The sequence below is a fragment of the Ailuropoda melanoleuca genome, chromosome 6 (assembly GCF_002007445.2).
Source record: "Ailuropoda melanoleuca isolate Jingjing chromosome 6, ASM200744v2, whole genome shotgun sequence".
NCBI lineage: Eukaryota > Metazoa > Chordata > Mammalia > Carnivora > Ursidae > Ailuropoda > Ailuropoda melanoleuca.
Window position 1 is genome coordinate 35,488,932 of NC_048223.1, and position 23,693 is coordinate 35,512,624.

Sequence of the window (23,693 nt, forward strand, 5' to 3'; positions counted from 1 at the left end):
TGATCAAGAACATAAATATACAATATCTCACAGCACATGAAAACAGTATGAAATTCAACTTTCAGTGCTCATAAATAAAGTTCCATTGGAATACAAAAAACTCATAAATATATTCAAATTCTGATAAATAGTAAAGAAACATAAACATATATTTATTGGAAATACACCTTGCAGCAAGATGGCTTTTTTATTGGTTCCTGTATGCACAGATGGATACCACTGATTATTTGAATGACAGAGTAGTGTTCAGCATTAGTTTTATGTGTCCTTTTTAAAAAACTTCAAGCTCTGAGGAAACTTTTTGCTATAGATGGGAAAAGAAGCAGTTTGGTTGTTGGTTTTTTATTTTTATAGCAGTGTCCTTCAGTTGAACTCCATCTGAGTTATATGCCCAAAATCACATGGCAATCTAGGTTCCAATATTATTTTTAGTGGTCATTTAGGTCCTCCTGCAATTTTGTTGAAACTAAAGAAGCAGAAATCACCCGACCTGCAAAAGGGGACACTGCTCAGGTGTTAGGTACAACAAGATGTTTGTGGCACTCCTGGCCTTTACAGAAACATCGCTTATACCCTCACGTCCTCCTCCATTCCCATAGATCACTCTGCTCTTCCTAACAGATTCTGAACTAATGCTGTAGCTGAAACCCTTTCTGTTTGCTATGCAATGGGGATTTTAGAAAATTAGAAACCATGAACTCTTTTTCTTGCAGGTCGCACTTACTTATTGGCTAGGCCTGCCAATTTTGAGACACCACATTTAAGTGTGGAAGATGAGAAAACATGCAAGAAACAAAAATATCCCCTTCTCAGTCCCATGTCAGGATGGTCACTTGCCTCTTCTCTTTCTTGGCCTAGAATTTCTATCTTGCAGCTCTGATTGCATTAGGTCTACTGTACCAGTTACCGTTCTGCAGGTTCTGTTTTAAGCAGCAGGAATGAACTCTGGATGACTTCTGTGAAAAGGTAACTTAATGGAAAGATCTGGTGGCTTAAAGAATTGAGGGAAAAGTTGAATATCCAAGACTTGTAGTGGCAGCACAAGGGATAGCAGTAATGGGAACATCACCCCTGGTTATCATTTTGTTCCCTATCTGGGTGGCTCAGCTCTAATTGTCCTCAGTTGATGTATCGCTCTACCCAAGATTCAAATTCCCAGAGATGATCAGATTGGCGGTGTTAGGGTCATGGGCCCATATACTGACTGGGGTGGTTCATCCTCCAATTTTTCTTTTTTTCTTTTTTTTTTTTTAAAGATTTTATTTATTTATTTGACAGAGACAGCCAGAGAGAGGGGGAACACAAGCAGGGGGAGTAGGAGAGGATGAAGCAGGCTCCCAGCGGGGGAGCCTGATGTGGGGCTCGATCCCATAACGCTGGGATCACGCCCTGAGCCGAAGGCAGACGCCTAACAACTGAGCCACCCAGGCGCCCTCATCCTCCATTTTTTCAATATCCTAAGTTTTCTTTTCTCCCCGCTTTGCCTAAATCAATGCCTGCATTACTACTGCAACCCAAATATACCCAAGTGCCACCAGCCTAAGAGAAAATACACATATAAGGTAATCTTAGAATTCTGATGTTATGGGTTCTGTGCCTCCTCTTGAAGAAAGCAGGACATCAGTCTCCACCCACAGTGTGTCTCCTGGGTCTTTATTGGAGTCCTAGGGAAGTCTCGCAGAAGTCACTGGTGGTTCTTCCCCTTTCCAGCCCCTGCTAATTTCAGTTCTAGAGAAATCGCTGGATTGAGGATTTCTCTGCTGCCAAGCCCTGCTCTCCTAGGCAAATGCCAAATCACTGCCAAGCTTCCCTCAGTGCTACCAGGGCCAATAATCCTCCCTATGCTTGAGCTTCTGTCCTCAAACGAGAATGCCTCTCTTTCCAGGTCTATATCATACACTGTCCCCTAGGCTGCAGAGTAACTCTATTGGGTCCCATGTTCCATGTTGAAAACAGCTTCGTTGTTTCTGCCTGTGGCCCCCTCTCTCTGGGACCAAGCAGGAGAATATACCAAGGGGTCTCGCCCTCCTTCTCTCTACCTCCCATAACACTTTGTCCTACATTCCTTGAAGGTCCCTGTATTAGTCATCACCCCCTCCCCTGCAAAAGAACCAATAGGACATTCTATCTATCTATAATCTATCATCATCATCTATTGAGAAAGACATTTATTTTAAGAAACTGGCTCACAGGACTATGGAAGCTGGCAAATAAAAATCTTTAGGGTAGACCAGCAGGCTGGAAACCAAGAGCAGAGTGGCTGCTGCAGATAGAGTCTAAAGGCTGTCTGCTGGCAGAATTCTTTCTTCCTTGGGGAAATTAATCTTTTTCTAGAAAGGCCTTCAACTGATTGGATGGAGCTCACATATTATGGAGGGTAATCTGCTTTACTCAAAGTCTACTGATTTAAATGTTAATATGATCTAAAAAATATCTTCACAGCAACATCAAGACTACTGTTTGACCAAATACCTGGGGAGCATGGCCTAGCCAAGCTGACACATAAAATTAGTCATCACAGCTCCTTACGTAAACAGACACATTAGTAAAAACCCATGGTTGTCAACCTAAAAATGTATCTTAAATGCTCATTGTGAATACCACAGATTTAATCAAAAGCCTACTAAGCTTTGTATGTCAAAGTAAATCTTCCTTTTATTTTTTTAAACCTATTAAAATATGTGTTGAGAGGTCTGTGGTTTACCAAAATATCTCAAAGATTTAGTTCGTGCTCTTAATATTCAATGTCACATGATGTCATAGTCTGTATTTTTCCTAAAAAGGCAGGCTTTTAGAAATTCAGTCATTCAGGGGATACAGCAACCAATCAACTCCGGCGGTCCAGACAGAATACAAGTTTGAGTGAAAGGCCTCAGCTAAGCGGGACTGCGAGAAGCCCAGAGTGCCAAAGGAGGGGAGTGTCACGTGGTACTTTGTCCTCCTTCCCTGATATTCACTCCCGTGTCTTAGTCTGTCCTCATTGCTATGGCTGTACAGGAAGTGTGTGTGTGCAGTTAACTGCCTGTGGACACACAATGCCTTCAGGAGGAACAGAAATCTACACTTCCCCTTTAGCACTGGAGTACAGGCTGAAAGCACAGACTGTACACTGCTTCCACAGACTTAAAAGTAGGGTCCAAGTGGCTGGCTGAGCAAGGAGGCCTGCTAGGAAGCTGAAGGAGAGGAGCCCAAAGGCTCAGGCTGGGGGAGACTGTAAGGATAGTCTTGAACTTGGGACTGACAAAGTGACCTTGGCTAACCACTTGGTCATTCCAAGTTTCAGACCTCCCTGCCTCTAAATTGGGGCTAATCTCTTGCCCCCTCACAGAGTTCTTGTAAGGGTGACATGAAATAACTCAACTGAAAAGGCCAATCCAATCCCATGCCCATAGTAGGCACTCTTGATATATTTGTTATTTAATCTACGGATAGTAAAAAATCAGTGACCAGAAAATAGATGCTTAGCTTTCACTGGGGGCAATTTACATTTTTCAAAATTCTCAACTGCCTCATGATTCAGGTCACTCTGACAACGATTAGACTGAGTGCCACAGTCATGGTCTCTATGGAGATCTATTATAGACAGGCTGGTATCTATAACCTAAAGTGCCCATTATTTGGGACTTCAAAATACAAGTCCCCTTTGATGATTCCATTTTCCCTGGGAAGCTGGGTGATTTTAGCTCTGTGGCATAAAGCAGAGGGGATGTTGGGGGAAGAGCAACACTAAGGTAATGGGGGAGAAGATCTGGAATGAGGAGAGAAAGGGGCACATCCTAGATTTCTTTATGTCTGTTTTATGTACACCTGGTTGTAGAAGCACACATGTAAAATGTGGGAAATTTGGAACCTAAAAGGACAATAGAGGTAAGAGAACAATTATTGATCCATATGTTATCTCCCAATGCCAATGTTAACAGCATTAATGCATGTATTCTTTCAGTCTTTTTTGTTTCTTTTATTATAGAGCAATTATCTTGTATATACATTTTAACATTGTAGTTTTTTTAAAAAAGATTTTATTTATTTATTTGAGAGACAGAGAGAAGAGAGAGCGCAATGGGGGCCATGGAGAGGGAGAAGCAGACTCCCCACTGAGCAGGGAGCCCAACGTGGGGCTCAATCCCAGGACCTCAGGATAACGACCTAAGCCAAAGGCAAATGCTTAACTGACTGAGCCACCCAGGCACCCCAGCATTGTAGTTTTTAATCTAGTGTTTTAATGTAAGAATTTACCCATGCTACTATAATATATACACTTTTTTAAAGGCCTCATCATATTTTATCAAGTTGAATATGCCTAATTTGCTTCCACTGTCCTACTGTGGGACATTTAGATTACTTCTGTTTTTGTATTACAAATAATTCAGTACGCCTCATTTTTGCACAGTATTAAAAAGTCTTCCATCTTCTCTTTAGGTATAGTTTTCAAAAATGAAATTACTGGGCTCTGGGGCTTCGACATGATAAAGGTTCTTGATACATGTTGGTAGAAAGTTATGCCCATTTTGATCCCACCAGCAATGGATGAGTGCACCTGTTTCAATCTACCCTCATCAACACTAAGCAGACTGATTTTTAAAAAATCACTAATTTAATGAGGTAAACAATACTACTTGAAGCATACGTCTCTATTGCCTTGCTTTCTAGTAAGGTTCACCATCTTCCCATATATTTGCTCACCTGTGAACGTCCTTACCCTATCGTGATAATTTTTAATACTGTATCTTCTTTAGGGATATTGCAAATCCACTGGGGTATCTCTAAAACACACTGTGGAGTTCATACCAAAAGGGAAGTATGCTAGTTTATGATCATGTGGACTGTGAATAGGTGATCAGATACAAGTAAACGATACTCAACTCCAAATGAAAAGAAATGAAGGCTTGAGTTGTCTCAGAAAAACCAAAGCAAATGACACAGGCATAACGAGGAGATGTGTTTTGATTTCAATTTCAAGGATATTTTTTTTTTCTCATTCCCTGACAACAATCTCCCAAATTGGTCTGTGTTAAAGATAATAGCACATGGTGACAAATATCAGAGAGAACAATTTTTATAATGAAGCAGAGAACTAGGAAGCCAATTTGTTCCCAAGGAAAGTAAGGGCATTGTTCTTGAATCAACTCAACCCCAAATGACAATGGCTGATAAGTAAGGTCTGGACTTGCTCTGAAAGTTTTGTTTCCTGCGGAAGATCTTAAAATGCAAGTACTATATCTCCTTCTTTATAATGTTTGAATGAATCTAAACAATAAATTGTCTAGAAGATAAATAAATAAATAAATATACATGACAAAGGGAATGATTCAGTAGTATCCCATTGGCTATATAACCTCCAAAATAAGTAATCCATCATTCATTCTCTAATAAATTCATCTAATGTTTGTTAATTTCCCGAAGTTAAAAATTCTAAACCAACAACAAAAATAGTTTTTTTTTAAAAGATTTTATTTATTTATTTGAAAGACAGTGCGTGTGTGTGCGTGTGTGGGCACGCATGCACACGGCGGGGGTAGGGGGCAGGGAACAGAGGAGGAGGGCAGAGAAGGAGGGAGAGGGACAAGCAGACCATGCTGAGTGTGGAGCCCCACATGGGGCTTGATCTCAAGATCCTGAGATCGTGACCTGAGCCGAAACCAAGAGTCAGATGCTTAACCAACTGAGCCAGCCAGGTGCCTCACAAAAATAGCTTTTAATGGAAAACATATGAAGCCAAAGAACAGATGATGAACTAACCCGCTGATCATAATTACACCAATGACCATTAAAAGGGAATTTTCATTTAAAATTAAAATACTTTTACTGTAATAAATAACCAAACAGAAGACTAGGACATGAAATAGAAGAGAAGAAAGCTGAATTGACAGATTCTCCCATTTGTACAGAGACTAGACACTATCTGGGTCCTCCCTGATGAACCCTGCATTTCCAACCCAAGTCACTCATTTAGAACTCCACCACAGACAGGCCAGGTACCTGATAGTCATTTATTTCTGATTTGTTAATATTTTACGTGAATATCTACCCTAACTCAACTCCTAACTCCTTAATTTTTTGTGAATAAGAATTCTTATTATTATAATTATTCTTGGCTCCACATGCATATGGTTGCCACTGGACAAACAGCTTAAAACTAAATCAATGCGGTACAAATGGGACTAATTTACATGGGAAAGAGAAAGTACCTCGTGGCCAGTGGGCAGTGAAATATGGGTCTGAATGTGGCCTCACAAATTGGTCACCTCTGCAACTTCATAAAGCTGCTATCAAGCACTTCACTGAGTTTCACAAGCACACACACACACACACAAACACACACAAACATACAAACAATGTGTTCTTCATAGATTCTGACATACACAATGGTTTTAAATCCAACTGTTTGAATATGAATCTACTGGATGAATATCCACAATAAAGGAAATCCCCTCTAAACCAAGAAGTGAATCTCAGATCCCACCAGGAGCAGAGAAACTGATGAACAATGTGAACGATGGCATAGTGCCCACAATGCCACCCCCCTGCATGACACTGGCTTTTGCCTGGTAAAATCGGTATCTGAAGTCTGAACAATCTGTTGTAAACTATTTTTTTCTGTTTCAAGAAACTCGACAGGCTTTACAAGCTGTTATCAATCAGAAATCTCTCCTATATGATTCAAGTCAAAGTAGTAATTAAATGCTTCCCATGATGAGTCTGGCTGTGTCTGCTGTACAGCACTGAGGAGTTACACAGCTTGACTAGGTAAGTAAAACAAACTCTTCTGAGGCATCCTTCAAAATATACAAGACTGTCAGCCCACAGGTCATACACCTGAAGTGTTTTGGCCCGGACATACTTCTCTATCAAATTGGGCCTTAGAGAAATTTCTAGAAGCAAAAACCTGCCACATGTATTATGGATTTTTTTTCCCCTAGATAGGTTCTTTTCTTTCTTTCTTTCTTTCTTTCTTTCTTTCTTTCTTTCTTTCTTTCTTTCTTTCTTTCTTTTAAAAAGAAGATTTTATTTATTTATTTGACAGAAAGAGAGAACACAAGGAGGGGGAGCAGTAGGCAGAGGGAGAGAGAGAAGCAGGCTCCCTGCTGAGCAAAGAGCTGGATGTGGGGCTCAATCCCAGGATCCTGGGATCATCATCTGAGCCAAAGGCAGACGCTTAACCAACTAAGCCACCCAGGTGCCCCTCCCTAGATAGGTTCCTACGATGAACTTGAATAAAACGGAATAAGCTCCACTTTTCCATCAATATTATTACAAGCCCAAGACTCCCAGAAATGTCCCCACATGACATCATACAAGATGAAAACAGCAAAATTCCCAACTTCTCCTCAGGATTGTACTTCTGCCAACTTTGATTAAACAAGTGTGGGTGTGTTCTATCTGTGCTAGACATACTGAATGTGGATAACTTCTCAGTAATACTCCCCTTTCTTTAAAAAACTAATAGAGCAAATGTACATGAGTTTTTCGGATATCTTTCAAGGTAGCCTTCTCTGGATGGTTCTTTGTTTTCTGATGCCTTTCCGAGACTCAGAGAGTTGTCATGCAATGTTGACATGGAAATGACGCAAGATTTAGTTCAATGGGATTACCAAAGCCTCCTGCCTCCTCATTAGGTGGCTAGAAATGTGAAATAGAAATTTAAAATATAGCCTTACAAACCATTTGATGCCCTTTTACAGCTTATTTTTCAATATCTGACTATCGCTTGTGACAATCTAGTATAAATGAAAGAGCACAGCATCCCATCAGAAGACTGGCTTTTGAGCAAGGTTCTTCCATTTAGAAGTGATATGATCCCAAGGTAGTGTAGTGCTCACTTAACACGACTGCTGCTTTATGAAAGCAATATATCATTTAATTGCAACTCACAACAGACCCATACACACAACTCAGGGTATGTGGGGTCGAAAGGCTATGACTACATGTCTTATTGCTATTAATTGTGTAATATATTTGGAGATTTTTTTCTGATCCTCTGAGAAGAGGAACAGAGAAAAATGGAAAGAAACAAGATCGTGCAGGTACTACTATTTCCTTCGGTGTGGGGGTGAATATATTGAAGAGCAGCAAATAACAGCATATTTTAATACCTGCTAGGGTTTGTAATTTTGATGATACCACAACCCTTGAGGATCAAACCTGAACACTTCACCTCAACTGACCTAATTCTACATGCCACTGCAAAGAGTGGTCTGTTCCAGGCCCTCTGCACACCTTGGGGGATCTTTTCTGCTCTTGGCATACCTTGTCCAAGAATGCCCTGTAATTCCTCTTCCCAATCGGAGTTCCATCTGGGGTCCCCCTGTCTTCCAAAAAACCGAATTGCCAAGGAATTGTTGAAAAGGAAAAACAAAGCTGGGGGCATCACAATGCCGGATTTCGAGCTGTACTACAAAGCTGTGGATCACAAAGACAGCATGGTACTGGCACAAAAACAGACACATCGACCAATGGAACAGAATAGAGAACCCAGAAATGGACCCTCGGCTCTTTGGGCAACTAATCTTTGATAAAGCAGGAAAAAACATCCGGTGGAAAAAAGACAGTCTCTTCAATAAATGGTGCTGGGAAAATTGGACAGCTACATGCAAAAGAATGAAACTTGACCACTCTCTCACACCATACACAAAGATAAACTCCAAATGGTTGAAAGACCTTAGAGGAGAACAGGAATCCATCAAAACCCTAGAGGAGAACATTGGCTGCAACCTCTTTGAAATCGGCCACAGCAACTTTTTTCAACTTTTTGCAACTTTTTTCATGACACATCTCCAAAGGCAAGAGAAACAAAAGATAAAATGAACTTATGGGACTTTATCAGGATAAAGAGCTTCTGCACAGCCAAGGAAACAGTCAAAAAAACTAAGAGACAGCCCACGGAATGGGAGAATATATTTGCAAAGGACACCACAGATAAAGGACTGGTATCCAAGATCTACAAAGAACTTCTCAAACTCAATACACGAGAAACAAATAAACAAATCATAAAATGGGCAGAAGATATGAACAGACACTTTTCCAATGAAGACATACAAATGGCTAACAGACACATGAAAAAATGTTCAAAATCATTAGCCATCAGGGAAATTCATATCAAAACCACACTGAGATACCACCTTACGTCAGCTAGAATGGCAAAAATGGACAAGGCAGGAAACAACAAATGTTGGAGAGGATGTGGAGAAAGGGGATCCCTCTTACACTGTTGGTGGAAATGCAAGTTGGTACAGCCAATTTGGAAAACAGTGTGGAGGTCCCTTAAAAAGTGAAAAATTGAGCTACCCTATGATCCAGCAATTGCACTACTGGGTATTTACCCCAAAGATACAGACGTAGTGAAGGGAAGGCCATATGCACCCCAATGTTCATAGCAGCATTGTCCACAATAGCTAAATCATGGAAGAAGCCAAGATGCCCTTCAACCGATGACTGGATGAAGGATGTGGTCCATATATACAATGGAATATTATTCAGCTATCAGAAAGAACGATTACACAACATTTGCAGCAACATGGACGGGACTGGAGGAGATTATGCTAAGTGAAATAATTCAAGCAGAGTAAGACAATTATCATATGGTTTCACTCATTTATGGAACATAAGAACTAGGAAGATCAGTAGGAGAAGGAAGGGAAGAAAGAACTGGGGGGTAAACAGAAGGGGGAATGAACCATGAGAGACTGTGGACTCTGGGAAACAATTGGGGAGGGGAGGAGGGTGGGAGATGTGGATAGGCTGGTGATGGGTAGTAAGAAGGGCATGTATTGCATGGTGCACTGGATGTTATACACAAGTAATAAATCATGGATCACTACATCAAAAACTTGGGATGTACTGTATGGTGACTAACATAACATAATAAAAAATGATTATAAAAAAAAAAGAAAACCTCATTAGGATACCCTATACTCTCTGGATCCTTTTCTCTTTAAAATTCCTGAAGCCCCATTTGTACCATGCATTTGGCTGCTTTGGAACATCATCCTGTTCTGTCACTCGACACACAAAGATTTGTGCGTCTTCCACCTGCCAAGCTCTCGTGCTGCAGATGGAGTTCAAGAAGACAGGGAAGGTCCCTATCTTTGAGGCATTCACCACGGATTAGGTTGGTCACTAACATGGGTGCAGCAGCCCGGTGGTGTCATGGCAGATGTTTGAGTCAAATGCTGTACAAGACCCACCCAGCTTGCTGGGTGCACAATTGTGACATTCAGCCGCACCATGCTCTTCCACTCCTTATTTCTGTCACTTCCTGGCCTGCTCGTCCTTCCTCCTCACTCAAGAAAATTGTGTCACCTGAATTAGTCTCTCCCTCAAAACTACTGCCATCAACCTAGTCACTTCGGAATCCATGTGCACTTGCCTTTTAGTCCCATGCCTTCCTCAGCTTGACCTCAGCCTCCTATGCCCATGTTCATGCCCAATAGATCCACCTCAGAAACTGTTACTTAAAACATCTTTTCCCCTTACATGAAACTTTCTCTGCTGTAATGACATAATGACAGTTCTCCAACTTTACCAGGTACTTCTAGCTGACTGACCTCTCTGTTTTCTTCCCACCATCTACAGCTCCTTTCTTTCTTTCCTTTACTATCCACATTAATCTATCATTTAATTTCTACATTTTAAATATCTTACACTCCATTACCCTTGTATCTGTCCCAAACCCCTGAAAGACTCCCCACCCCAGGAAGAACCCGACCATCTGCATTCCTCATGCCTGCAAAGGTGAGGTGGAGTGCGGCTGGAGCAAAATGCACAATGAGCTGGTCGGAAGTATACAAATCAATGATAAGAACCCAGCTCAAAAGCCTGGGTCTCCAACTTCTCTAATGTCTAATCCACATAATTTCTTCCAACATCCAACTCTTGTTATCAGCACTTTACTGAGAAATGGAAGACACAGGATGAACCTGTTTGCATCATCTCCTCCCAAGCATAGGCTCACCCACAATGAAAGTCTCCTCCTACCTTTTGGTGCCACAGGATTTCTCCTCCTCCTACCCAGCTGGTATGTGGGGACTCGGATGGGTTCCTTGCTCTGAAAGTCATAGGCAGAACCTGGCCAGCATCCCATCCTGGACGAAGGGTGCTCAGCAAACCATGTTTGCTTCCGTTGGTTTCTCTTTATAGCTCGGAGACTGAGTCCCTGGAGACCCCAAGGGAGCTTAGCAGTCATCTCCTTTAACTAGCTTTATGGGAAAATGTTGGCACTTGGTAAGTTAAAGGATATAAGAAAACAAACAAGGCAGGAGGAAAGAAGGAAAAGATGAGGGAGGCAGGAGCTCCTGTGTGGGTTCTTGGGACCAGCCAGTCTCTGTCTTGCTCACAGTGAGGGGCATTATGGAAGGATACAATGAATACGAATGTGTTTTGCAGATGCTAGGATCGGCAACGATTTAAGAATGCCAAGCAACAAACACCAGACACTGGCTTATCAAACTTATCAGTTTCCAAATCCTCAAGTGTATCAAAGAAATGCTCTGGCAGTCACTGAGGGAGAATAAAAACATGTATCTCCGTGAGACTCCATGCTAGCCATTTCCTTCACGTAGAGACCACCATCCCCACCCCCTTTCACGTTAGTAATTCTTTTTCATCTTTTACCATCCTGCCTTTATTTCTTGTTTTCGGTGAAGCTTTTTCCAAACCCTAGAGCTAGTGGCTCCTTGCTGCGTGTCCCCACAGCCAACAGGCGAACCGGTCAGGTCTCTATAATGGGATATACCATATATATACCGTATATACGGTCATCAACACTCATGCATCCATCATCCCCATAAGCAATCTGCCAGATCCACCATCATGTTCCCGCACCCAGCATAATTCCCAAGAATCCAGCACATGCTCGTGGAATGAATGAATGAAAGGATGAGACCAGACAAGAAGCATAACCCTCCCCCGTTCTCTTTGTAAAGGTCACGTGGTGCTCCGCACACCTCAGCAATCTCTTCACTGCAGTCAGGACTCCGTGCTGACCAGTCACCCTCTGCTGCTCCTACCTGGCTAAGTGGAGACCGTGCCACCAGTGGACACCTTAAGTCCACTTGGCCACTCACCTGGCTTGCTGGCAGACGTAGCAGATCCACACCTTCTCGTGCTTCTGGTAGGAGCAGCAGCTCTTGCAGACATTGAACTTGCAGTCGGCGCACCTGCGCTTGGTGTTGACCAGGAAGGTGAAGGGCGAGCAGCAGCGCATGCAGCAGTGCTCCACAAACTTCTGGTGCTTCGAGAGGATGCTGCACTTGCTGCCTTCCTCTGCCAGCCTCTGCTTCATCTCACTGCACAACCGGGAGGAGAAGAGAAACAGCACATCCAGTCAGGACTCTCTCTCCACAAAGCACCTGTCCGGGGCCTCCCACAGGCCAAGCCACCACGCAGCATCTTCCCACAAAATGATAGACTCTGAAAGCCCAATTGCTTGGCCTGATATCCAGAGGGCAGCCCTCCTGGTGAATTACTTTTTGTGCACTTCTGCATGTCGTGTTTTCTATGAGAAAGCACATGAGCCTTATTACTTATATTTCAGACAATAGATTGAAATACAAATTATCATAAAAACTAAGCACATCCTTGAAAAATAAAACTCTTAACTTAATTAATGCCTTTTTAAAGAAGCAAGAGATCATCTATGCTCAAGCATTAATCCTCGCAACAGCCCTGCTGGGAATAGGATAAAGGCGGCCCGGGTCCTATTTAACATCCCCTGAAATGAAAGCACCCAGGAATTTTAAAAGCTTTCAAATCAATGTAAGTCAATAAAGATTCTCTGGGTGATGGGCAAATCCCAAGCACTAGCGATTCAGAACTGGATCAAAGACAATCCTTTCTTCCAAAGAGCTCATGGTCATACTGGGCACATGGCCAGTCATGTTAATGAAGACCACCACCCTGCACGCACGTCTCTCTCCACTCAGGGAGAAGGAACGAGAACCCCGAGAGACAAGGATACCCCGAAGAGGCTGAGTTTCCTAGGGAAAACTGACTGGAAGTAACCAAATTACTCTGACCTGCCAAGTTTGAGATGTTCTTCCTGCTACAAAAATGGACACCCACAAATAGTAACAAGACAAATAATTGATTTTTTCCACGCCCACTTTGTGATTGTGCAATTCATCCCAGATCAATCTATGATGTATATGGCAAATACTTCCTCCCAGTTTGCATTTGTCTTTTCAACTAGGCTGGTGGTGTCTTTCATTATTTAGAAGTGCTTCCTTTTTCTGTAATTAAATTTGTCAGGGAGTCCCTGCAGTGGGATGAATGCTGGCCCCCAAAAGGTATGTCCATGCCCTCAGCACTACAGCCTGAAATGCTTCCTTATTTGGGAAAAAGGGTATTTAGAGATGCCATAAGTTAAGGATCTTGAGGGGTGATCATCCTGGATGACCCTGGCGTGCCCTGATTCCAATGACAAGTGTCATTATAAGAGACACACAGTGGAGAAGACAATGGGAAGATAGGCTTCAAGTCCTCAACCATCTCTGCGCCTGGGCTTCCTCCCGGGCCCTGCCACAGGCCATGACGCTGTCCCATTTCTGCACATCCAGGCTCTCTTGGGACCGCTCTCTTTCTTTCCAGGGGCCTCCATGGCCCGCCTGACCAGAGGCCAATTCTCAAAATCCATGGCCTAAATGCTGAACAATGGCTGTGTAGATAGGAGCTGCCGTTGCCTGACACATTAGGCATGGGAGTAAATTAACCAGGACATAGGTAAGCAGAAAGGAAAAATGTTAGAATTACTTATATTCCACTACTCAATTATATTTATGTACCCATTGTCTCTCCCTTTCCCCCCTTATCCCCCAACTTCCTCTCTCTTTTTCTGTTTCCTCTCTCTCCCTCCCTTGCTCTCTTATTTTAAAATGCTGATATTATATATACGGTCTTGATTTTGAAGCTTAGGGAATCATCTATTTTTTGTTCAGATTTTCAAGTATGTTGACATAAAGTGGTTTACAGATTCCTCTCACGACTCTAAGACCTCTACTATATTTACAATTATGTCTCCTTTTCTTTCTGAATATTGCCTATTTGACCCTAAGCATTTTTGCCCTTTGATCAGTAGGTTCTGAGGTTTATTTATTTTGTCAATTTAAACGAAGGACTAGCATTTGGTTAATTGTCTATGTTGCTTATTTATTTTCCATTCCAATAAAGTCCAGTTTTACCTTTATTACTTTTCCCTTCTACTGGTTTTGAGTTTGCTCTATTCTTTTTTTTTTATTGAAGTGTAATTAAAATACAGTATTATATTAGTTTCAGGTGTACAACACAGTGATTCAACAACTCTATACATTATCCAGTGCTCATCATGGTACGTGCACTTTTAATCCCCATCACCTATTTCACCCATCCCCCCACCCACCAGCCCTCTGGTAACCATCAGTGTGTCTCCTTTAGTTAAGAGTCTGTTCTTTGTTTATCTCTTTACTCTTTGTCACTTAAAAGCTACATATAAGTTAAATCATATGGTATTTGTTTTTCTCTGACTGACTTATTTCACTCACCATTTCACTTTCTAGGTCCATCTATGTTGTTACAGATGGCAAGACCTCATTCTTTTTTTATAGCTGAGTAATACTCCATTGTATGTATCTACCACATCTTCTTTATCCATTCATCTATCAGTGGACACTGGGCCCCTTCCATATCTTGCTTATCGTAAATAACGCTGCAACAAACATACAGGTGCGTATAGCTTTTCGAATTAGTGTGTTTGTTTTCTTTGGGCAAATATCCAGTAGTGGGATTATTGGATCATATGGTATTTCCATTTTCAAGTTTTTGAGGAAACTTTTATACTGTTTCCCACAGTGGCTGCTCCAGTTTGCATTCCCACCAAAAATGCATGAGGGTTCCTTCTTCTCCGCATCCTCACCAGCGCTTGCTGTTTCTTGTCTTTTTGATCCTAGCCATTCAGACAGGAGTGAGGTGATATCTCCTTGTGGTTTTGATTTGCATTTTCCTGATTAGTAATGTTGAGCACCTTTTCATGTGTCTGTTGGCCATCAGTATGCCTTCTTTGGAGAAATGTTTATTTAGGTTTCTGCCCATTTAAATCAGTTATTTAAATCAGTATTTGTTTTTTGGGGGTATTGAGCTGTTAAGTTCTGTATATATTTTGCATATTAACCCCTTATCAGATATATCACTTGCAAATATCTTCTCCCACTCAGTAGGTTGCCGTTTTGTGTTATTGATGATTTCCTTCACTTGCAGAGGTTATTTTGGTGTAGTTCCAATAGTTTAGTTTTGATTTGGGTTCCCTTGCCTGAGGAGACGTATCTAGAAAAATGTTTCTAAGGCCAGTGTCAAAGAAATTACTATCTATGCTCTCTTCTAGGTATTTTATAGTTTCAGGTCTCATATTTAGGTTTTTAATGCATTTTGAGTTTATTTTTGTGTCTGGTTGTCCAGTTTCATTCTTTTGCAGGTAGCTGTCCAGTTTTCCCAGCATCATTTATCGAAGAGATTGTCTCTTCCCCATTGCATATTCTTGCCTCTTTTTTTGTAGATTAATTGACCATATAAGCATGGGTTTATTTCTGGGCTTTCCACCTGTCCCATTGATTCAGGTGTCTGTTTTTGTGCCAGTACCATACGGTTTTGATGACAGTTTTGTAGTGTATCTTGGAGTCTCCGATTATGATATCTCTAGCTTTGCAAGATTGCTTTGGTTATTTGGGGTCTTTAGTGGTTCTATACAAATTATAGGATTATTTGTTCCAGTTCTGAACTGGAAAATGTCGTTGCTATTTTGATAGGAATTGCATTAGATCTGTAGATTTCTTTGGGTAGTATGGACATTTTGACAGTATTGTTTCTTCCAATCCATGAGCATGGAATATTTTTGCATTTGTGTCATTTTTGGAATATTTTTGCATTTGTGTCATTTTCAGTTTCTTTCATCTTATAGTTTTCAGAGTGTAGGAATTTCACCTACTTGGTCAAGTTCACTCTTAGATATATTTTATTTTTTTGGTGCCATTATAAATGGGACTATTTCTTAATTTCTCATTTGCTAATTCATTACTAGTAATATAGAAATGCAACAGATTCTGTATATAATTCTGTATCCTGCGACTTAACTGAATTCATTTATCAGTTCTAGTAGCTTTTTTTTTTTTTTTGCAGAGTCTTTAGGGTTTTCTATATATAGTTTTTAACAACTTTCAACAAATAAATTTTAAAAAGTAAAGCTCATTTACTTTTAATAGCATGGAGAACATTAGGAGAAGGAAGGGAAAAATGAAGGGGGGGATATCAGAGTGGGAGATGAACCGCGAGAGACTATGGACTCCAGGAAACAAACTGAGGGTTTCAGAGGGGAGGGGGTGGGGGGATGTGTTAGCCTCGTGGTGGTTATTAAGGAGGGCACCTGTTGCAATGAGCACTATGCAAACAATGAGCCATGGAGTACTGTATGGTGAGTAACATAACATAATAAAAAAATTAATGTTTATTCTTTTCTAACATATGCATTTGAGACTATAAAACTCTCCACATATCCCTTTCGCTGCATGCCACAGGTTTTCAATCAGAACATTTTTATTGTTATCCTGTTTTACATATTTGATAATTCTCAGGTTTGAAATTTCCAAATAGGGGACCTTTGCCACTGATTTTGATTTTAATTTTACATTTTGATCAGAGAAGAGGGTCTGGAAGAAACGAGTTCTCTGGTACTTGTGGAGACTTGCACGATAGCCTGCTACATGCTCAACTTTTGTAAAGTCCGTGTGTGTTTGAAAAGAATATTTATTTCTATTTATTGAGAACAAAACATTACATTCTCCCATTATCATTGTGGATCTATAATTTCTCTTTAATTCTAGTTAAGTTTGACTCTGTTTTTAAGACTATAATGTAAGGTGCATCAAAGTTCATAAAGGTTATGCTCTTATTGAAATATTCCTTTTGTGATCACATACAACCCTTTCTATCCCTAATAATGCTTTTTTGTCTCAAAGTTTGTCTTATATTTATAGTCTATATTTTTACATTAGTTATTTTTTATATTGATGGTGTGACAGGGTATATCTTTTTATGGCTCTTCACTTTCAACATTTATATTGTTTCAGATAGGGATGTTATAAGCAGAACATAGCTGAGTTTTCTATTTTCATGCTGTATGAGAATTTCTTTTACCATGAAAGCTTAAACCATTTATACTGAGATTGCTTATATATTTGTATATGTGCTGCAGAAGCAAGCACTAGGTTACTAATATATTTGGATTTATTTCTACTGTTATTTGGTGTTTTCTATTTACCATGTTGTTTGTTTCCTCTTTTTCTCTTTTTCTACTTTCTATTAGATTGATTTTCTTCATTCTCTTTGCTTTCCTAAGTATGATTTGGCATTTGTTCTTTTTCCTTTCTTTTAGTGGTCAATATGCACATTGAGATTAATATCTAATGTTAAGGACTTTCCTCTCATCAACAACATAAGCGTTAACTCCTTCTGATGTTCTATGTTATTATTTGTAACTGCAAAAATGGTTCTTAATATTGTTTAACTGTAGTTTTATTTATTTATTTATTTATTTATTTATTTATTTATTTATTAAATATTTTATTTATTTATTTGACAGAGAGAGCGACAGCCAGTGAAAGAGGGAACACAAGCAGGGGGAGTGGGAGAGGAAGAAGCAGGCTCATAGCGGAGGAGCCTGACGTGGGGCTCGATCCCATAACGCTGGGATCACGCCCTGAGCCGAAGGCAGACGCTTAACCGCTGTGCCACCCAGGTGCCCCATTAACTGTAGTTTTAGCCACCCCACGTGATGCAGTCTGGGACCTGCTCTCAGACAAAAAGCCTGAACACAGGACATTCTACTGCCATTTCCTTCCTCCAATTGTCAACATCGCTCCTCTATCTCCTGGATTTGGTTGCAAAGGGGGTGCTGTGCAGTAACTGGTTTTTGTATTGTGTCCAGAAGGTATCCTTTTTATCTGCAGGTGGGTTGGTCCAATAACCATGAGCAGAAGCAGAATTCATTTACTATTTTTAAATTGACATTTGCATAGATTTATCCACATTTTCTTTGTTCATCATGGCTCCTTGCCTCTGATGTTTCTTCTTAAATTTTTTTCTTTTTTCTTTTCTTTCTCTTTCTTTCTTTCTTCTTCTTTTTTTTTTTTTCCTGAACTTCTTCTGGCAATTCTTCCCACAAGGAAAACTCTAGCAGCCTTTATTTGCTGAAAATGTCTATCTCATCTTCATGTTGGAATGATGTTTTAAATGGGTATGGAATCCTAAGTTGACAGTTCTTTTCCAAAAGTACCAGATAATACTGAGGAATTAGTCCTTTTTCTTTTTTTTGACATCAAATAAAATGTGAAGTTTGTCAGTCTGATTATTCCTTTGTAGGGGATCTCAAATTTCTCACTGGTTACTTGTTAGAGTTTTTTGGGTTTTTTTTGTTTTTGTCTTTGGTGTTCTGTTTGGTGTTCACTATAAAGTGTGTAAGTGGCGATTTGTTTGTATTGTTCTGCTTGAAACTCTTGGTAATTTTTTAAGGCTTTCATTAATTCTAAACAATTTGCCAGTTATAACTTTGAATGTTGTCCCCTGCTCTATTTTCTCTAATCATTCCTTCTGGAATTCTATGTCAAGTCTTCCCTCTTCTTCCATGCCTCCTAATCTTTTTGTCATCTCTTTGTATTTCTGAGATACATTCAGGACAAGGGCTTCAGTTCTAGCTCCTAGTTTAGAAATTCTTTCTTCATTCATGTTTTCTCCACTGTTTAACTGTTTTGAAATTTTACTGACTTTAATTTTCATTTCCAGAAGTTGTACTGATTTGTTTCCACCAAAGTCTGCCTGTCTTCTCTCTTTGGGGCCATTCAATTCTGGTTCCTATTCATTCTCTTACCTTTCTTTTTTAACATTTTAAATATACTTCCTTTATACACTCTTCCTGATTCTTACATTAGCTTAAATTTTTAGAAGGGGTTCTAATTCTTCCACTGGGTGTGTTTATTAAGTCTTGCTCTAAGTGGACTCTTTGCTTTTATGGTTTATCATTTTAAATGAGGTCCCCTTCCACCAAGCCTGCTTTTCCTGTAAGTGTATTTTTTTGTGCATTTGTTTTCACAAGGCACCACAGAGGGGTTATCAATTCCAGAAAGGTTTCATGTTCCTTTCTTTTCTCTTTTTTTGCAAAATTCCTCTTTCTGCTTTTAATTCTGTATTTTTCTTCTATAATAATATTTTTTTTATTATATTATGTTAGTCACCATACAGTGCATCCCTGGTTTTCGATGTAAAGTTCCATGATTCATTAGTTGCATATAACACCCAGGGCACCATGCAATATGTTTCTTAGCTTGGAAAATCCTGCACCGCGTAGGTACTAAGATTTGGATTTCCAATCCCATGAGTACTGCAGGATTGGGACTCTGAGCTTGGATTCCTTATGGGATACTCCTTTTCTTGTACCCAGGCCTCTAGGCAAAGACCACCTGCTTTCTAGCTCCCCCAAGCCAGTAAGTAGAGATTTTCTAGGTGTCCCCTTTCAACTGAGAGTGAAACCCCCCAATGCTGAACATTACACAGGTGTTTCATTTTCAGTTGCTTGTCCTCCAAAGGCGCAAACCACATCTCCTGCCCCCATGCAGAAATCAGCACTGCAGCCACTAGCCATCAGAGCCTCTTCCTTCTCTATCCAACTAGACTGACCATTTGGCTTTACTTCCCTCTTTACTTCCACCCCCTGGGAGTGTCCCTTTCTTACATTCCCCCCGACTTAAAAAAATTGAGATATAATCCACATGCCACAACATTCACCCTCTTAAATTGTAAAATTCTGTGGTTTTTAGTACATTCACAAAGTTGTCTAGCCACCAGTGCTATCTAATTCCAGACCATTTTCATCATCCTCAAAAGAAACCCCATACCAATCAAACAGTCATTCCCAGTGTTGGCCTCCCCACCCAGCCCTGCCGACCACCCATGTAGTTTCTGTTTCTATGGTTTTGCCTATTTTGGACACTTCATATACATGATATCATAAATAATATGTGGTCTTTTCTGTCTGGCTTCTTTGCTGGCATATGTTCAGGGTACATCTATATTATAGCAAGTATCACCACTTCATTCCTTTTTACTGCCAGATAATATTCCATTTATGGATATACCATATTTTATTTATCCATTCACCAACTGATGGACATTTGGGCTGTTTCTACCTTTTGGCTATTATGAATAATGCTGCTATGAACACTCATGAGCAAGTTTTTGTGTGAATGCGTTTTCAATTCCAGGAGTGGAATTACTGGGACATATGGTAATGCTATCTTTAAGCTTTTAAAGAACTGCCAGACTGTCTTCCAAAAGACGGCACCATTTTACAACACCAACAACAAAACACGAGGGTTCCAATTTTTCCACATCCTCACCAACACTTGTTAGTGTCTGTCTAGCCATCCTAGGGAATATGAGGTGGTATCTCATTGTGGTTTTGATTGCATTTTCCTAATGATGAATAATGTTGGGCACTTTTTCATGTCCTTATTGGCCACTGGTATATCTTCTTTGGAGAAAAGTTTATTCAAACCTTTTCCCCTAAAATTAGATTACATATCTTTGTTATTGTTGTGTTGTGAGAGTTATTTATGTATTCTGGACACAAGTCCCTTGTCAGATACATGATTTACAAATATTTTCTTTCTTTTTTTAAATCTTGTATTTTATTAGTGTTTTTAGTGCAAAGAAGGATTGCACTAGCTCATCCTAGCCTGGTACTAGAATTAGAAATCTACGTATGGTTTTATAACTTCATTTTCCACTTAACAGCAACATATCATAAAACATCTTTCCATGACAGTTCAGGTGTGTTTGCAGCATTAACTTTCAGGGCGTCCTGAGCTGGCTTAAACATCTGCCAATATATGAGCAGGGCTAAGTGCTCTGCATAGTATTGCCCAATATTGTTGCTTGAGCATTGGGCAACAAAGGGAGGCTGAATCCAGAATCAGAGGGGGAGGCTACATCAGGCCCGCTGATAATTTATACTTGGCTGAACAAAATATTTCCAGGGAAACAGGACAGAGGTTTTTTTTTTCCTTAAGGCATGAAGATGTTGTTCTCTAGTCTCTCAGATTTAGAGCAGGAGATGAGCTAAGTCATTGACAGCTCTGACATCTGTAAACAATATAAGAACAGCCTCGGCAATTGACCGGCTTCTATTGATATTTCAGAGCCACTATATTAAATGGGATAAAGCATCCAGGAAGGAAAGTCTTTGGGGATCGAAGAGCTCTGTGAAGTCAATCCACAGGATCACTTGAGCTTTATGAGTTTTGTTTCCTGGCACACGGGGCTGCAAACTCCAATGGCATTTAAAACTGAGTATCTAATAATAAAACTGTACCAACCCTGAGTATCTAATAATAAAACTGTACCAACCCCTCCAGAATGTGTTCCAAGCAAATGGAGTGTTTTGAACCAGAGGTTCAGTGGAGGAAGAGCATGGCCTTCTTCTGAACCATCTCTTATTTATCACATTCTATGCCCTATAGCACCTCATGGAGAAAGACATTGAATAGAATTGTATAGGAAAACTTCAGAGCGGCTGGTTGCAGAATCAACTAAGAATCATGCAAGACCAGGAACCTGCTTCAAAAGATCCTGAGAAGGACCGGGCCCCAAACGGTCAGCCACATGGGAAAGAAGGATGGCTTTAGAGTCAGAGGCTAGGTAGCATAGCTGAGCTCAGTCACTTATCAAACAGCCCCAACCTTTCTGAGCCTCTCTCTTCTGAGTGGCAATAATAATTCCTACTTTCTGGAGCTGCTTAAGGATTTTAAATGAGCAAACCAACAATAAGCAAATACTAGTTATTCATTTGGATTAGCAAGAAATCCAGAGGTCTGAGTACCCATAACATTGAATCACACTTGTTTATATGTCAAGAATGTTTTCGTGCTTGTATCTGGACAAGAATGACCAGTACTTACTTGTCGCTTGACCACTGGGTACTAGTGGGTGTGAAGAAGTATCTCATCGTGGTTTTGAGTTGCATTCTCCAAATGACTAATGACTGCAATGGACATCTGAAAAGCCTATTGACATTTCATGGTTTCTCGGTCCACTTCCATGCCAACTCTGATTGGTTGGTAGTAGGTGAAACACCATGTGTTGAGAGGATGTACACACCCAGGCTCCATGGAGCTAGAGAGTCATGGTAAGTTATCAGTGTCTGCCCTGGGGGTAGCAGGGAGAAGTGTGGCACATGTCACTTGTTTACTATCAAAGAGACAGTAATTTTGATCCATACCTACGTAGCACCATTTTATGATCATAGACATTATTGCTTAGATTGCCAATTATTCACTCAATTCACACTTACTGAATAACTACTATCACAGGCATGAGAACAGAAAGAAAACAAGACATAGTACCTCACTTAATGGAACATGTCCTGTAAAAATTGGCACATTACACATCATCATTTTTTAATTTAAATTTTACTTAGTTCGGGGCACATGGGTGGCTCAGCTGGTTAAGCGACTGCCTTTAGCTTGGGTCATGATCCCAGGGCCCTGAGATTGAGCCCCGCACTGGGCTCCTTGCTCCTTGGGGAGTCTGCTTCTCCCTCTCTCTCTGCCTGCTGCTCCCCCTGCTTGTGCTTTCTCTATCAAATAAATAAAAAAAATCTTTAAAAAAATAAATAAATTTTACTTAGTTAACATACAGTGCAGTATCGGTTTCCGGAGTAGAACTCAGTGATTCATCACTTATAAACAACACTCAGTGCTCATCACAATAAGTGCCCTCCTTAGTACCCACTGCCCATCTAGCCCATCCCTCACCCACCTTCCTCCATCAACCCTCAGTTTGTTCTCTATCATTAGGAGTCTCTTATGGCTTGTTTCCTTCTCTCCTTTTTTTCTTTTCCCCCTTCCCATATGGTCATGTTTTCTTTCTTAAATTCCACATATGAGTGAGATCATATGTTATTTGTCTTTCTCTAAAGACTTATTTCACTTAGCATAATATTCTTTAGCTCCATCCATGTTGTTGCAAATGGCAAGTTTTCATTTTTTTTTTTTGATGGTTAATATTCCATTGTATATAAACACCACATCTTCTTTATCCATTCATCAGGCAATGGACATTTGAGCTTTCTCCATAGTTTGGCTATGATCGATAATGCTGCTATAAATATCAGGGTGCATGTACCCCTTTGAGTCTGTATTTTTGTATCCTTTGGGTAAATACCTAGTAGTGTAATTGCTAGATAGTCGGGTACCTCTACTTTTAACTTTTGGAGGAACCTCCAAACTGTTCTCCAGAGTGGCTGCACCAGTTTGCATTCCCAAAAACAGTGCAAGACGGTTCTCCTTTGTCTACATCCTTGCCAACACCTGGTGTTTCTTGTGTTATTAATTTTAGCTATTCTGACAGGTGTGAGGTGGTATCTCATCATGGTTTTGATTTGTATTTCCCTGATGATGAGTGATGTTAAGCATCTTTTACGTATCTGTAAACCATCTGGGTTTCTTCTTTGAAAAAGTGTCTATTCACTTTTTAAATTGCCCATTTTTAAATTGCATTATATACATCATCATTTTTATAATGGAGAAATAACAGCACCTAGTATACAAAAACAATTGTTTTAGTCCCCTCTGCCAGGTATTGGATGTTGAAACTAGGCCTCTTTCTTGTTTTTCCATGGTCTC

General features: G+C 40.3%; 1 protein-coding gene across 4 annotated transcripts in view; it reads right to left on the bottom strand.

Annotated features, from left to right (window-relative positions):
• Window positions 1–23,693, bottom strand: part of MYRIP (myosin VIIA and Rab interacting protein) — a 361,216-nt gene that overhangs the window by 187,796 nt on the left and 149,727 nt on the right. For all 4 annotated transcript variants that reach the window (XM_019807381.2, XM_019807380.2, XM_019807379.2 and 1 more), the window contains exon 3: window positions 12,063–12,284. In XM_019807381.2, the coding sequence (XP_019662940.1) occupies window positions 12,063–12,284 (222 nt within the window). The remainder of the gene's footprint in view (window positions 1–12,062; window positions 12,285–23,693) is intronic.